Source organism: Stigmatopora nigra, chromosome 10, assembly GCF_051989575.1.
Source record: "Stigmatopora nigra isolate UIUO_SnigA chromosome 10, RoL_Snig_1.1, whole genome shotgun sequence".
Taxonomy (NCBI): domain Eukaryota; kingdom Metazoa; phylum Chordata; class Actinopteri; order Syngnathiformes; family Syngnathidae; genus Stigmatopora; species Stigmatopora nigra.
In genome coordinates this window covers 7,474,756-7,490,562 of record NC_135517.1, presented here as the reverse complement: position 1 = coordinate 7,490,562, position 15,807 = coordinate 7,474,756, and the positions used below count along the sequence as shown (strand labels likewise).

Here is a 15,807-nt window from a genome sequence, read left to right as displayed (position 1 = left end):
TAAAAATATATATATCTTTTTAACAGAAGATGAATTAAGATCTGCGACTGGCTGGCAACCAGTTAAAAGTATACACTATCTCCCCATAGTCAGCTGGGATGAGCTCCAGCACCCCTTTAACCTCGTCACAATAACTCGCACGCTAAAAAGATGGATGTATTAATAGAAAGAGCACTCGTGTGATTTAAAGTTATTCAATTTATTCTACATTTACATTTATATCCATAACTACCACAATACCACTACTTTTAGTGGTTGAAAGTTTTTCGGACAAAGTTCTAGCAGCTCCTTTATATACAGCTTGCATAACTGCCCACTTTTTTTCTCCAATAGGTTAACGTCTGTTAACTGAAATGATCACCCACTAAACATACTCGGCATACGACACCAGTGACCTTTCCATTCTGTCGGGGCAAACGGGGTCAATCGCACAGCGTTCAAGATCGATGACAGTGGTTTAATGACTTTGTAGCCTCATTTCATTTGCTTAATACAAATGAGACCTGCTTTGAGACGATGTATTCAAACCTCCAAACCCAGCTCAGCGGAGAGTTGTCTCCCAAATTCCCAAACAGGTGCAAAAATACCTATGCATGCACAAAAATTAATATAAGCCCCTTTTTATGCTATTATTTTATGCATTACACATTGCATCTGAGCTGTCTATGAAAATAGAGCCTAATGTCTTTGATCCTGGATATTTATAGATATCAAGTATCTTTTAAAATTCTTGCCCGGTGTTTCCTTCCTCTGCTTTGTCACCTCTTAAGTAACTCCCAGCCCAGATAAGTATGTCACTGCTTGGCCTTCTGCTGATATGCTTTGCTCTAATTCGATTAGTGCATGAGTTGGACATGTTCCTGCTCCTGGCTTCATGTACCAAAGGGCAGCAGGCGAGGAAAGTTTTGGCATGACAACAAAAGACAGAAGACCCTCAGCTGCAGTATACTGTCTTCAAAGAAATGAAGAAACCGTGCTGTCATTGCCTTTTCATATGCATATTCAAACCCAAGTTTATGCTTTGTTAAGTGCAATGTATTATGAACTGTAAACAATTATGGATAAAATCGGCAACCCTGTTGCATCTAAACCTACTCTGAAAGCTTTGGAAAAAAAGAGGAATGCACAGTGTTGTACTCCTTTTTCTTCTATATTATGTCGTCCAACAGTAACAAAAGATTTCAGCCACAGAAAAGGGAATAAAAAGGGACAAGGAGCTGATATAGAAGGAAGGTCTGTGGTCGAACCGAATAGTACAAAAGAGACAAAAGTTCAAATAATGTGTTTCTCACAAGTATGGGTAAAACCAGGATCTGTTTTACTATGGGCAATTTCTTTTGTTAGTCCCAAATTCGCGTAACCTTCTGCACATAATCTTGACTTCAATTCTTCTCTCCATTTGGGAGAGAAGAATTGAAGTCAAGATTATGTGCAGAAGGTTACGCAAATTTGTTATGGAGGGTTATTTTCATGTTCTTCTTCTCCCAACTGTTCAATGCCATTTGATTTAAATTCCTGCTGTCATTTTGCATTTGAGCGAAAAACATGTTTTTTTCTTCCCATTTGTGTGACAAGTACATATTCTTTCACTGAAGATAACAAGAAGGAACAACTTGTCACTGTACACCAACAAAGGCCAGTTGGAAGTAAAGTACTTTGTCTTATTTTAGGTATCAGTCCTTTGTGACATTTTTGGGAGGGGCTAATGTAATCTATTTTTTAAGCCAAAATCAGAAAGGAGAAGTGGCGTTTCGGATTAAGTATAAAATGAAACTATACACAAAAAATGCTTATGACTTTGTTTGATTATTTTCCAGAACAATCAAAGTAGAAGTGTATGATTGGGATAGAGACGGCGGGTGAGTGGAATTGTTCAATTTTTCATGTTTACACACTTATTCCTAACTCTACAGTTGTCCAATTGATGTGCATGTTTTTTTCTTCCAGCCATGACTTCATTGGGGATTTCACCACCAGCTACCGAGAGCTAGCCCGAGGGCAGAGCCAGTTCAACGTGTACGAGGTAAATCATTGCAGATTTTTTTAAGCTGTTGTGCATTTGAACATTTATAAATTGCATCTCGATCATGCAAAAAAAATAGACACAATTCTGTCATTAACCCCTGAATGAAGTGATTATGAGCAGTATATATCTACAAAGCTGCCCATTTGATATACCATGCTTGATATACCATTCCCCTCATATTAAGACAGAATGAAGTGTATTATTTCATTCTCAACTGAGCCATATTGTACCGAGAAGTCAGAAAAAAATGAGGTACAGCACATGTTCTGCTTGTGCCCCAATGCTAGGGTATGTTGAAATTAATTACATTTATGGTTCTCTCATTAAAAAAATGGCCAGGATCCATTACTGTTGGCATTACAAAACAGAGCAACCCCAAAAACAAACAACCCCCCAAACCCTTGTTTCCTATTTCAGACCTTATCCTTTTATTTTATTCTACCAGAAAGGATTGGAGGTTCAAACTATGATTTTTTTTTCTACTACTACCGTTTAGATCTGAGATTTTAATCCATTATAAATGTCAAATTAAAAGCCTAGAGTGGCAGTAAAACAATAGCTTCCCCACATTATCATGATCCACGCTTTTTGTCAAACTCTCCACTCAACAGAGAAAAGTCTGTCTCTTTCTTATTGCAAATTCAATGCTGTAAATGTATTTTGAAGTTCAGGTTTCCGAAATGCATAACTTCATAAACTGAATTCCATTATAATGGAGCAGACAATAAATCAAGATGGCTTTTTATGACTGTAATTTCCAAATGCTACAATATGATCATGTAAGAGGATTTTCTTATATTTTTCTCTCTAGTTTTACTGTCACTTGTATACTTTTTAAACAGCCCAGAGGAAATAAATATCAGATTTTTTTGTTTAGTTTTTGTTTCATTCCATTTCTAGGTTATAAACACCAAGAAGAAAATGAAGAAAAAGAAATATGTCAACTCTGGAACTGTAAGTATAACCAGATGATCAAGGCTGGAATGCTTCTTTTGTACTTAAGTGTAACTTCTCTTGTTCACCAATTCAGTGCAATTAGTACATTTGGTTGAGAGTGATTTGAAAATAAAATGAATATGGAGATTGGGGCACACCACAGACTTGTAGAAATATCTGAAAGAAGTTTCATTTGTTTGGTCATCAAACCAAATCTGATTCGGAATTGTTTTCATTTATTTTTTAACCTTAGGTGACTCTCCTTTCATTTTCTGTGGAGTCAGAGTTTACATTCTTAGATTACATCAAAGGAGGGTAAGTGCACATTTTTTTCTTTGTGTCTGAATTTCTCAAGGCAAAATTAATCATCTTTTATTTTTAACAAGTATAATAAGTAGAATTATAAGAAGGAAATAATTGGTTTGGTACAATAGGCTGTAGTAGGGTTTGAAACTTGGTGCGTTATAGAACATTACAGTGCAAAATTGCTAGTTTGTTACTGTTTAGTGGACAATTACACAGCCAAATATTTAACACAACAGCTGAGGAGGCACTTGTTAGTGCTCTAATTGTGACAAAGTGCTTCATTTCACAATAGGATTTGGCAACTATTGTTATTAGCAATATACACTCCATAGACCGTTTGTTAAGAATAAAACCAGGTAGTGGACCCAGACAATCAATAAAAAGAGGCAATCTATTGATATCCAGCAGAAGAGCACGTATCTGATTCTGGAAAGTCATAAATTGTTAAGTTTTTCAGACTTCTCTCGGGTTTTGGAGTGTGATCAATAAATATGTTGTTGTAAATAGTCATCATGAAACATTTTGAGAAGGAAAGACCCAAATTAAGCATGAAAATACTGAAGAATAAATCAGGAAACTAACAAGAACCTGATTTATTCCAATGCTTGAGCTTTAAGAAATGCATGAGAATGTTCATTTGTCAAAACCTTGGTCAACTTAAGAAACATTCAAATTGGACTAAGACACTAAAGTTGGAATGACAAATATGAGCCAAGATATAAATATCTAGACTTTTTTAAGGGGGGTGTGAAATGATGGAATTAGTGATTTTTGTCTGTTTGGGTAGATGGGCCTGTGGTTGGTTCAGTAATGGACACAGAGCTCCACTTTAACTCATACCCCAGTAAGGATGAGGTGAGAATGCTGACATGGAGAGTTAATAGTAACAATGAGCTCTGCTTGATCTTTTGGGGTTACAAAAAGGGGGGTGGGGGTGATGGGGAGAAGGACTCAAAAACAACTTGCAGACTATTATTGCCAATTTTTTTGAAGACACTTTATTTAAGCAGTGGCACCGGGAAATATGTGCTTTTTCAAGAAGACTGACTTTTATGCAAGACAACGATCCATCACATGCATCAAAGTACTCCACTGCATGGCTGGCTATTAAAAGCCTTAAAGATGAAAGTGAAGGCCTTAGAGATGGAAGTGAAGGCCTTAACGATGACATTGCTCTCTTCCTCTTCAGCCTAAAATCCTTTTGAGAACTCTGGGCCTTTCTCAAGGAGAAACTGTATATTTTAGCTAAACATTGGACTTCTCTGATTTTATTTCTAAATTGAATGGGTGGGAGTTTATATTTTTTGGTTGAATTCACAAAAATGAAACCACCACAATTCAGGTGAATTTTGTTATGGCGAACGTACAGTACATTATATTGCCAGAAGAAAGGATTGTTCCTGTCATATTTGTGTTAATCAAAACAGTCTTTTAGCAGGGGATTCACCAAAGTGTCAAAAGTCTCCAAATTATATCAGTGTTCTTCCAAAATTGACCTTTAATTCAACAGTCCACACACACCTATTGTAAGTTTTACGCACATACACAAAGTCACTAGTCACCTTTGAGATCAACATAAAAAATGATAACACTGTCAGAGTATTTTCCACAACAAATTCAAAGCAACCATAACATGCACACACTGCAATTCATGGGAAAGGCCTCATGAATAATATAATCAAGTGTAATTAATGCTAAGGTTGGCAGGGTCAGACGTTGGCATATTCTCAGTCTCCGTTTAAAACTGAAAGGTTAATATGAATTTCTAAGTCATTCATTTGGTTATCATTCTACTCTCTTCCTCTGGGCTGACTCTCACATGTAATGAGCAGTCATTAGCCCCCTGAGATTTCATCACCCTGTCATAAATTACCAAGAAGGCAGAACTTCATCAGTGGTGCAGAAATACATTATGATTTGTTCTTAAGTGCTCCCTCCGTCACTTTAATTACAATCACAAACTATTTCCATCTACTACTCCTTCTGGAATAAGTACATGGGTATATAATATCACTTCAATCTTTCTTTGCAAACCAAGGGACCGCGTTATGCTTGACTACTCATGGTAAATGGCAAGGACAAATTGAAGTAGCATAGGAAATCATTTCTGGCACTGAATGAGGAGTATTTGATATTCCTTTCTGATCTATCGCAACATTTTTCTTCTCATTTTTTTTCTCTCCTTTCTAGGACGCAGATCAATTTCACTGTGGCTATCGATTTCACAGCCTCTAACGGTGAGTAACACAAAATGTAGGATTGGGACGATATAAAGCAAGAACAGATAGAAGTAGTCCTGTTTGATTGTGGCATGTCCAATTTCCTAATCAATCAAACAAGTGGACATTGGCAGTTTCCTCACTCAGTCGAATACTTAACAAAACATTGTCACTTGAAAGTGATGACCTTTGTTTTATTGATACGAGGTAAACATAGGGAATATCTGCTGACGCCAAGGAGAAAGCATATGTGATAGAATGTGACTATATACACTCAACAATGCCTGCAATTCTTTAACATAGCATTCTTTTGTCTATATGCCCATCAATGAGCTCTATGTTCAGCTCGAGATAGTATCTCACCATTTGACTTGAGGACGGCTGTTTGTTTATACATGCTTAATTGTAAATGATTAAATTAAAAAAAATAAAAACACTTGAAATAGGGACACGTATTGGCAAGCTGTCCAATATAGGCCATGGCACATGCAGGGATGAATGTGCTGAGGTGTTGAGATCTTCATTCGATTAGTAGTAGACATGCTTTTGCAATGATAATTATGTATAATGACTGAATGTTATATACAATGTATATACAAGTCACAAGAAGGTGATTGTTGACCTTTGTCAAGATTTTGAATACATATAATAATTTTTTTGTGACTTCTGGTTGTTTGATTGCATATTTTACTCATAAAATACTATCAAATCATGTAAAGAAAAATTCCAAAGACATGCATGAGGTTTTTCAAAATGACTATCTGATATACTAGGTCCACGTAAACTCTGCAAAAACAAAGATGTAATAAATTACTGGATGTATACAGGCATATACAGTACAAAAACAGCAGTTTCTTTTCTACTTTTTACTTCATTACTCTGTCAAACTGACTGCTGTGAGACACGTCATTAAACAGGAGAGTTAGTGTTCTGTACTGTAACAGTACAAGCTGTGCAGAACAGTTGGTTGAAAGCTGTGCATTGGTTATGTGGTCTCTAGGTAACCCCTCTCAGTCCACTTCTCTGCACTACATGAACCCTTACCAGCTCAACGCCTATGCCATGGCACTGAAGGCTGTTGGGGAGATTATTCAGGACTACGACAGTGATAAAATGTTTCCCGCTCTTGGTTTCGGAGCCAAACTGCCCCCCGATGGAAGGGTTTCACACGAGTTCCCTCTGGTAAAGCACCTTCACCGTTCAAACTTTTAGCTAAGACACTATATTCTTTTCTGTTATTTTGTTTGTTATAGGGTGATACGGAAATGATGTTTGGTGATTTGTTTTCTTCTTCCTCAGAATGGAAACATAGAGAATCCTTACTGCAATGGGATAGAGGGAATTTTAGAGGCCTACCACCAGAGTCTGAAGACAGTGCAACTGTATGGGCCAACCAACTTTGCACCGGTGGTGAACCATGTGGCAAGGTGAAATCTCTTTAAAAAAATGTAGATCTGGATTGCATAACATGCAAATTGACTAGTTCTTTATTCTGATGCCACATTTTCTTAAAATTGATGGAAGTTTTGGCCCAATATATAGGGACAAGCTTTAAGCTTTCCCCTGTCTCTGCTTTTATGATGAAGACAAATATTAGGGCAGTCACAATAAATTAAACTTGATACGCTTGAACATTATTTTAGATATGACAGCCGACAACAGAGGTTTGAGAGGTTTAGTAGATGGCACAAATGAAGACTGTGTCACCAATAACAGACACTGACAGACTATCAAAACCAACCATTTGTGACATGATCAAAATACAACTTCTAAACTTTCTTGCTTTCCATCTCCTACTCTCAAGTTTAAGTTAACTTTACCATCAAACTTGCAGTACGTATTGGACATAAAGTAAAAATAAAATGCTGTTGTTCTCAAACCCCTTAAACTTAAGCAAGATAAAAAAAATGCACAACAAAGACATTTAGATGCAGACTTAATATCACTAGTGCAAAACCAGCTTTTAGGCTTTTTTTAAGGCCAAGCAGATTAAAGTGCCTCAAAAGCAACAGGATCAATACGTGCAAACATTTTGATTAGGCGTTACACAAATAAAGATTGAAATGAAATCATATTTGTCAAACCCACAGGAGCACTTAATATTGACTTGTTAGAATTCAGCATATGAAAAGGTGCCCTGAAGAATGAATGAGTGCAAATGAAACACTTGTAATATCTACTCTCTACTTTAATGAACTCCATTTATTGTATCTGTGCTTGTTTAAAGCTCATTTGTCTTTTGTTTGCTATTTCAAAACGTTGTGATGTCTTATCTTAATGTGTTACACACAGGTATGCGGCATCAGTGCAAGATGGCTCCCAGTACTTTGTGCTCCTTATCATTACAGATGGAGTCATATCTGACATGGCTCAGACCAAAGAGGCCATTGTAAATGTAAGAGGTTCATTCATGAACATTTTCTACCCTATTTTCCACATATAATAGTAAATAAGCAGAGGGTTGTTATTATTGCACAATATGTTTATATACGTGCTTATAATGGTAATTGTCCCCTGACATCAAAAAAATGTGCACGCAGTCTCATTCTACAATCACTTTGCCTCACCTAGAATGCATTCCACTTTTTTTTTTTTAAATAAGACAAAATATTTTGTCTCCACATAGTCAACATTCTGCTTCTTCCCTCTCTAACAGAATTCTTCTTTCTCTGGTTGAATAGAACCTCCTCCCTTTGTTCTCTTCTTCTAAGCGCCTCCTCGCACCACCTACGCAGCCCGCTACGGGCTCAGAACACCCAGCAGACTGGATTTAAAGGGAATTTGCGACTGTTAGTCAACACATTAGAACAGCCACACCTTCCTTTTAAGATCTTGCCTGCTGCTCTATCTCACAGTTTCTTCTCTGGCTGGCAACTTGATGCCTGCCGCTTCCACTTTTTCAGCTTTTACCTTCAATAACGTGGGCTTTCATACATGGGAGAAAGGTTTTCCATATATATGTATATGAAAAACCTATATATATATATTGATAATAGCTCTGGCATGCAGAAAAAGTTGCACAACTATGTTTGAAAGTGTCACTAACCTCAATGTATAAGGGAGAGAGAGAGAAAAGATGGAGTGTTAAATTATAGCAGAATGTGCTAGTCCACACAAAAGCATGTGTCAAACACCCATCACCTTCCCTCTGGCCTCCTTGCCTTCTCCCTTTGGAAAAGTCAGACTCTCGCACCCTCACATACAGAGATTGCTCTCTCTTTTATTCTCTTCCCTTCTCGAGGATCAAATCCCACTCTCACCAGACATGCCACTCTCTCCCTATAGACCCAAACCCTTCACAGCCTTTGATTTATTTTGCGCTCTCATCTTCTTATTAACTGTCTTTATCCTTCATGTCACCACATAGTTAGTCCAAGTACTCCACTGCACTGTAGATTGGAAGTAAGTTTTTTTAATGAAACTTAAAGGGATGACTGATGATTTATGTGCAAGTGTTGATTCCTTGAAAAAAAAATCTATAAGTGACACTTTCAAGTCCTTTCAATCCATCAACCCATTGTCAAAATTGTATTTTTTTTAACAAATCCAATTAATTAGTCTATTTTTTAACATAAGCTTTTTTTATCATCAAATAATATAAATACTAGGAATTATAAATGGAGGTCTCGTCCATAGTTTTAGAAATGAGGAGGCAATTTCACGTATTTTGTTTCGTCGCTGCCACCAATATGAATGATATATATAATATAATGTAGTGCTGAAAGAGATTTGACACAATTTATATAATTTTATCTAATTCACTATGCTTCTTTTCATGGGTGAAATATGTAAAAATTAGCACAATTTATATATTTTTACAAACATAGATGTTCAATATCAAAGTATAGTTCTCAATTTAGGTTTCTGTTAGCTGAGATTACGTGTGTGTGTGTGTGTGTGTCAGATACATTTGTGTACTAGGAAATAGTGTAGTGCCAAATGTTCTGTGTTGCTTGAATCTTGCCTGTTTTGAATGCAAATTTCGATTAAAATGCATTAATTCCCCCCCCTTTTAAATCATAATTTACATATTAATTTTACAACCTTAACAAGTACAAAAACTAAGAAATTCAGTTTTTAAGATGATGGCTTTATGATTTATTTTCAAAGTTCCCGATAGTGGTCACCTAAAATAGTTCAAATAATCCTGGTTTACACAGCATGTGTGGCATTCACATTTCAGGCACACATCCGGATTAAGTTGCTAAGAAAATGAATAGTTTCTTTGTTGTTCGTTAAACCGACTCCAGGCTGTCAGCAGCATCGGGAAATTAGGGCATGGTATTCTGCCAGGTTATTTTTGGTTTTAATGTCAAGGGCTACACACACACACACATTAGTCTCAGCATTTGTGAGTGTGTGTGGGAGGACAGGCGCTGAAGAAAGTGTTGAACGCTGATTATAATGTTGACGTGCGCTTGCTATAGAAATGGTAAAAAAAAAAGCTCCTTAATTAGCTCAACAAATGTCATTAAAGAAAGTCGATTCAGTTGTTCCAATTTTTTTTTTTTACCTCATTACACAATTTTCCTGTCAAAGGATGCATTTCCCCCCTTAACTATCTGAATCGAGGTACCATCAGTGGGACATTTGGGTGTTCAGAAAGACCAAAAACATTTGATTGATCCCTGGTGGTGCCCTTTGCTTTGGCGGCACTGAATACTTGCTGCTTCTTTTAGAAACTGATATTACATACATATGTTATATACATATGTACTGCATGTGTGGCTTGGGAGTGGCTGGGCAAGTGACAGAGGACGAATGCTTTATTCAGTGAGGTTGGCATCTCCTCCCTTTCCCTCCTCTCCCAGCTCACAAAAGCTTCCATTCTGATCCTATCAACAAGAAATTGTATCGTTTGCCGCAGCGCTTGCCAAAATTTTCCCAGTGGACTATTGAACTGATATGCCATGGCAATATGTAAGCAGCGGCTTATCGGTGTAGCAGTTTAAATTGTCACTTGATTTCACCGCCTCCTGTCTTGCCGATAAACATTTTGTGAGCATAAACGCCTACTAGGGAGCATTTGACAAAAAAGATCCGGGCTCAGGGCCCAGGCCAACCCGTTTGGAATACAAATTTTCCACTGCATTACCTTTTTTGTAACCTTGCTGACATGACTTTGTACTGGTTTATTGCTATTTTTTTTCCAAGCCTTGCGGGGTTTGAAGGTCATTCGGCTTGGGAAACAGAGTGATACAGAACATAAATACAACATGTATTGTTGAACGAGTACCTGCTTTGATATGACAATATTAAGTTACATTGTGCAAGTTTTCTCCTCTCCAAATTAAACTGCTGTGTGTATTATGTGGATATGTTTTTTTAATTGCCTTACTTTGATTGATCTTAGGGTGCAAAGCTTCCAATGTCCATCATCATCGTCGGAGTTGGTCAGGCTGAATTTGACGGTAAAGTGACTTTTTTTGGTTTAATCCTGCTCCAAAGATAAATGTTAACCACCTCTTTAATGGTACAAAACCATAAAGGTATCAATGATGAAGATATTGTATGGCTTTTAACATTTTACGTGTGAATGTGAATAACAAGTGATCGTATGATTCACATTTCAAATTGCAGTTCATTATTGGGAGAAAATTGCCACCTGATATGTTTCATATCTTTAGTGAATGAGTAGATAGTAATTATAAAAAAAGATCATGGCTGTTTATCGCTGGTGTGCCAATGAAGGTTGATTGTGAATGTCAGAGGCCATATTGGAATTGAAAGCCTTTATTGCCATTTTACAAGTATACGGATGTTCCGTAGATATTTGCAACAATAGAACACTTGAAGCTAGCTGCGTATTTTGTGAGTGTGTCAATCATTTGTTTACATACTTTCCACTCAGGCCTTTGTGTGTTCTTACAGCGATGGTGGAGTTGGATGGTGATGACATTCGAGTCTCTTCCCGAGGGAAACTTGCAGAACGAGACATAGTCCAGGTAACAGCTTTTATCTTAACATCAGAGTTTAAGCCATGCACTATCATTGCATCAAATGCATTAATAATAAAGTTCTGAAAAGTGGCAGGAGGAGAAATATTCCACCTCACACCATTTAGCTGATTTAAAAAACTGACGGGGCCAACAATGGCGCAAAAAAAGAGCAGATTAGGCAATATAATATGGTGATTGCTTCTTTGTATTTACTACATTGAATCCACACCACAGTGATGTACGCTTGTCAGAAAATCTGAAATTCTTAAGAAAAATATAATAGCATTTCTATGTGTTGTTTTTGCTTATAAAAAAACCCACCTTAATTTCTCAGTACATAGCATACACACATAAATACTATACTCTATTAAATGTATGGCGTGACTAAAATGCATAATGATATACACAATTTGCTTCACTATAACATCTGTTATTGCTTCAAGTCTTTTGAAATGACATCTTTGTTGCTTTTCCTCAGTTTGTACCCTTCAGAGATTATATGGACCGGACAGGTAACCACGTGTTAAGCATGGCTCGGCTGGCCAAAGACGTGCTAGCAGAGATCCCCGACCAGTTCATTTCCTACATGAAGAGTCGGGGGATTAAACCCAACCCAGCCCCGCCACCTTACACGCCACCCGGACACACGCACCACCACCACTACACACACATCTGAATGGTTGGCTTTTTATTGATGACTGTCAGCATGAAGCAAACATCTTCACCAGGTTGCTTTTTTCTTTAGAAGCGAATGCAAACTTCCCAGGACCCGTTGTCTTTTTTCTTTTTTTTTCTAATCCAGACGGTGGCGTAGACTGTTTGACGTCTAAATGGACAGCAGGTCGGTTAAACAAAAGATCATGTTGTGGTTCAAACTTGTGCCTGTCTGTGCTCGTTTCTGACAATGTTTCAGGACACCCGAACTTTGACCTGAAGCGCTGCTGCGTGTCAATATTTTGTGTGGCCTAATACAATAATATTTTCAGGCACTTTTTTTTGTCTGGAACTAGTTTTTATATTTGGAGATTATCTTCCCATTAACGATACATTGGGAAATCATTCAGAAGAAATATCGGTGTGGAGTTTACGGTTTTACTTCTTTAAATGGTAATCAGGTATTTCTTACCATCCAATACTGCCCTTATCTTATTTATCTAGTCAAAGTTTATAAGAGCATGTTTTACAAGAAGCTCCTTATTGTGGAATATTGATTGCGAGTGGCATGGATATCGAAAATACATCAAGAAAACAGCATTACCTATTTGTATTTGACTTACATAAAGAACGCAGATGATATATATGAGAATGAAATATAGGTTAATCCTTATACATATATATTTTTATGACAAAAATATTTAAAGTTGCACAAAACATATCTATTTATGGATTCCTGAGCATGATCAACATTCACCCTTTTATTTTCAAATCTGCTTTCATTATATTTGCTTGTTACTGTCATTTGGCTTGACATAAACATTGAAGCTAAAAAGATTGTTATATTTCTTGTTATATTTTTGTTTTGAAAGATTGGAAATTACTCATGGCGTAGCGGTACATTCACTTGACATCGGTGCGGTCAGCGTGAAATCGATTACCACTCAGTGACGGTATGATTGTTAGGGCGACTGGTTGTCTGTCTCTGTGTGTGTGTGCATCCTACTGCTGTCTGGCGACCAGTTTAGACTGTGGTCTGCCTTTCTGCTAAAATCTGCTAGGATAGGCTCCGCCACCCCTTGATGCTGCCAAGGATAGGCAGTGTTCTGGATGGATGGATGAATCATTTTGACACAATATCTACTCCACCAGGATTGTGGTACTGTTTACTATTTTTAATTCAGGCATATTCCCTTAGTTTGGATATATTGGTCTACTGGATACAGAATTCCAAGGGATGTTGATTTTCTGGTAGATGTCGGAACCTAAAAGAAAGCCACACTTCTTAGAGTCTAGTTTGTTCATCATTTTCTAATGGGAAATTAGGCCAATTGAATGAATCTGTCACAAGATCAAACTGACACCATTGGCTGTTAAGCAGCTCATTATCTGTTGTACATTGTTTGTCTTTTATATGGTTGCCAGCCTAACCCAACTTTAGCCATAATGAAATAAGAGCCAGCACCCATATGTATGTAGTTAATATTAATATTCTATTTCTATGTAGCAATATATTTTATTTACAGTTCTATCATCCAGTGACATTACTGGTGGTGGTGGTATCACAAAGAGAGAGAGACTAAACAAAACATACTCGGAGATGATTTTTGTTGCTCACTGAGCCAAATTGTCACGAGAAATGATGAGGTGATGTGATGTGATTACCATGGCATGCATTTTGGAAAAGAAAATCCTGTTCATTTCAGAGAGATTATATATATTTAATGAAAATGTGGCTTTTTTCATTTCTCCCCTGTTAGAATTTTTCTTCTTTTTTTTTCAGCTAAAACTGGACTATTTCCAGCTATGGCCAATCAATTTGAGTTAAGAAGTATGACTGCAAGGAGTAGAAACTGAGTTTGCTCATGTTCAAATGTGCATATTTCTGATTTACAATTAGACATAACTGTATCCAATAAAGCTATCTGACATAGAACAGTGGTCCCCAACCACTGATCTGTGGACTGGTCCATCAGAGTAATAAATAATATTTTCAATCTCACCCTCCTACTTGAAATGAGAAAAGTTGTTTTAATAATAGATCATTTCTATTATGCTTGTTTTTGTCATTGTGGACGTCGTCCATGCACCTACCGCCAATTTTGTCTTAAGTTAGAAAAAGGTTGGGGACCGCTGACATAGAGTACCATAAATATTATCTACACTTATAAGAGTTAGTGGAGGATGGAGATTGGTGCACATGCAGCTTATTTTTGCCACAACCTTAACGGGTAGTAAATCTGATCTATCGTTGTTGCAAAAATAAGTACATTTTAAAGAAATTGTGAGACCCCATCAGTGAAAATCCATTGCTAACTCCCCAAGCCATTTACAGTGAAAATGAAAACAATATGCATAGGAATTTAACGCACACATTAATGCTGGTTTGCATATCGATTCCAAGAGCACTTTAATATTAAAGTGCTTTTCGAAAAGATTTGCTATTACTGCTGTCATTATAAAAGGCCATTCATTCCTCTTGCCATCAATTGAATTCATTTAATTTCCCTTGGGAGTGAGATTAGATAAAAATGAATCAACTGCATGTGTCTTAATGAGATTTTATACACGTTACTGCCATTCAGAAAATAAGAAATGCGGCCAAAACACAACATGCATGTCACTGGGTATTTTTCTCTCTTGTACCTGCTTCTCCTAACATTTCTTCTCTAACCAGTGGTCAAAAACAGAATTGTAGCATGTAATAAGCATGTTACGGCTGGATTATGTTTTAATTTCATGATCTATTTGTTGTTTATACAGCTTTTATTTCACTTTTTTAAAATTATTATTATTTGCATGACACTGCTTTTTTATTGTACATGACTATTGTTAAATGGTTGGTTGGTAAGTGCTTTGTAATGGATTGCCTTAAAATAAAGTTCAATCTAAAAGAAAAAAATGAATATCTAATTTACTTTAGTATTAAGCAATCAGAAATCTACCTGAAGGCCTTCACAATACGTTCTGCAGGAACTGCAGCATAAAAAAAAGCGTCAATAAGTTGTTGCTTTAACCAATCAGTTTTGTAGAAGTATAAAGTCACAGAGATGGCCAGTAGCATGGCTCAGTCCTTGTGTGGAGTTAATGACTCATGCAAGTAATTTAGATTCTGCAAGGATGGTTATTATGTAGCCCATACAAAGAAGACCTTCCAACACTTTCCTACCTCTTCAAGCAGGCCAAATCAGTTTCATGCAACCAGTAGTAATTAGGACAGCACCGGGGCAACTAATTTCTGTGTCCTTTTGGTCAATAACAGAAATTTGTGACAATTATGACGTTGAAGAGTACTGGACCCTGGGTGCCACTCGAGGACAAAGTTTGATTGATTTTTTTTTTAACTCTCATTTGCATTTCCATCCTGTACTCCGTAATTGTAAAATAAATGGCCCTCATCAACGTCTCACTATAATTCGTCCATCTGAAGGTGCCTTTTTGTGTGGCATGTGAAGGTCTTTCATGTTTGTATTTCTCAGCTTTTTCCATTCTACATTACACATGATATTATGCATCAATCAATAAAAAAAATATCTGGTTTGAGACAGAGTTAATATCAAGATTAGTGAGGTTAAATGTTGCTCGGTCAAGCTCCTCAGTAGAACTGATCCAGAATGGCCACTAAAAGTAGGAAACAAACGACAAAAGGATGGTATCATAATGGTTTTTCTTTTTTTTAAATCCAATTAATATGACATTATATGGTCCACAGTAGAAGGTAGTTGGT

The 15,807-nt window shown here is 36.8% G+C and overlaps 1 protein-coding gene across 5 annotated transcripts in view; it reads left to right on the top strand.

Moving 5' to 3' along the window:
* The window catches only part of cpne5b (copine Vb), a 54,779-nt gene extending 41,864 nt beyond the window's left edge, over positions 1-12,915 (top strand). For all 5 annotated transcript variants that reach the window (XM_077726148.1, XM_077726147.1, XM_077726145.1 and 2 more), the window contains 11 exons: positions 1,818-1,859; positions 1,948-2,023; positions 2,927-2,980; positions 3,216-3,277; positions 5,459-5,505; positions 6,488-6,669; positions 6,787-6,914; positions 7,780-7,882; positions 10,841-10,898; positions 11,359-11,432; positions 11,905-12,915. In XM_077726148.1, the coding sequence (XP_077582274.1) occupies positions 1,818-1,859; positions 1,948-2,023; positions 2,927-2,980; positions 3,216-3,277; positions 5,459-5,505; positions 6,488-6,669; positions 6,787-6,914; positions 7,780-7,882; positions 10,841-10,898; positions 11,359-11,432; positions 11,905-12,102 (1,024 nt within the window). In that variant the 3' untranslated portion in view covers positions 12,103-12,915. The remainder of the gene's footprint in view (positions 1-1,817; positions 1,860-1,947; positions 2,024-2,926; positions 2,981-3,215; positions 3,278-5,458; positions 5,506-6,487; positions 6,670-6,786; positions 6,915-7,779; positions 7,883-10,840; positions 10,899-11,358; positions 11,433-11,904) is intronic.
* Positions 12,916-15,807: the final 2,892 nt, after the last annotated feature.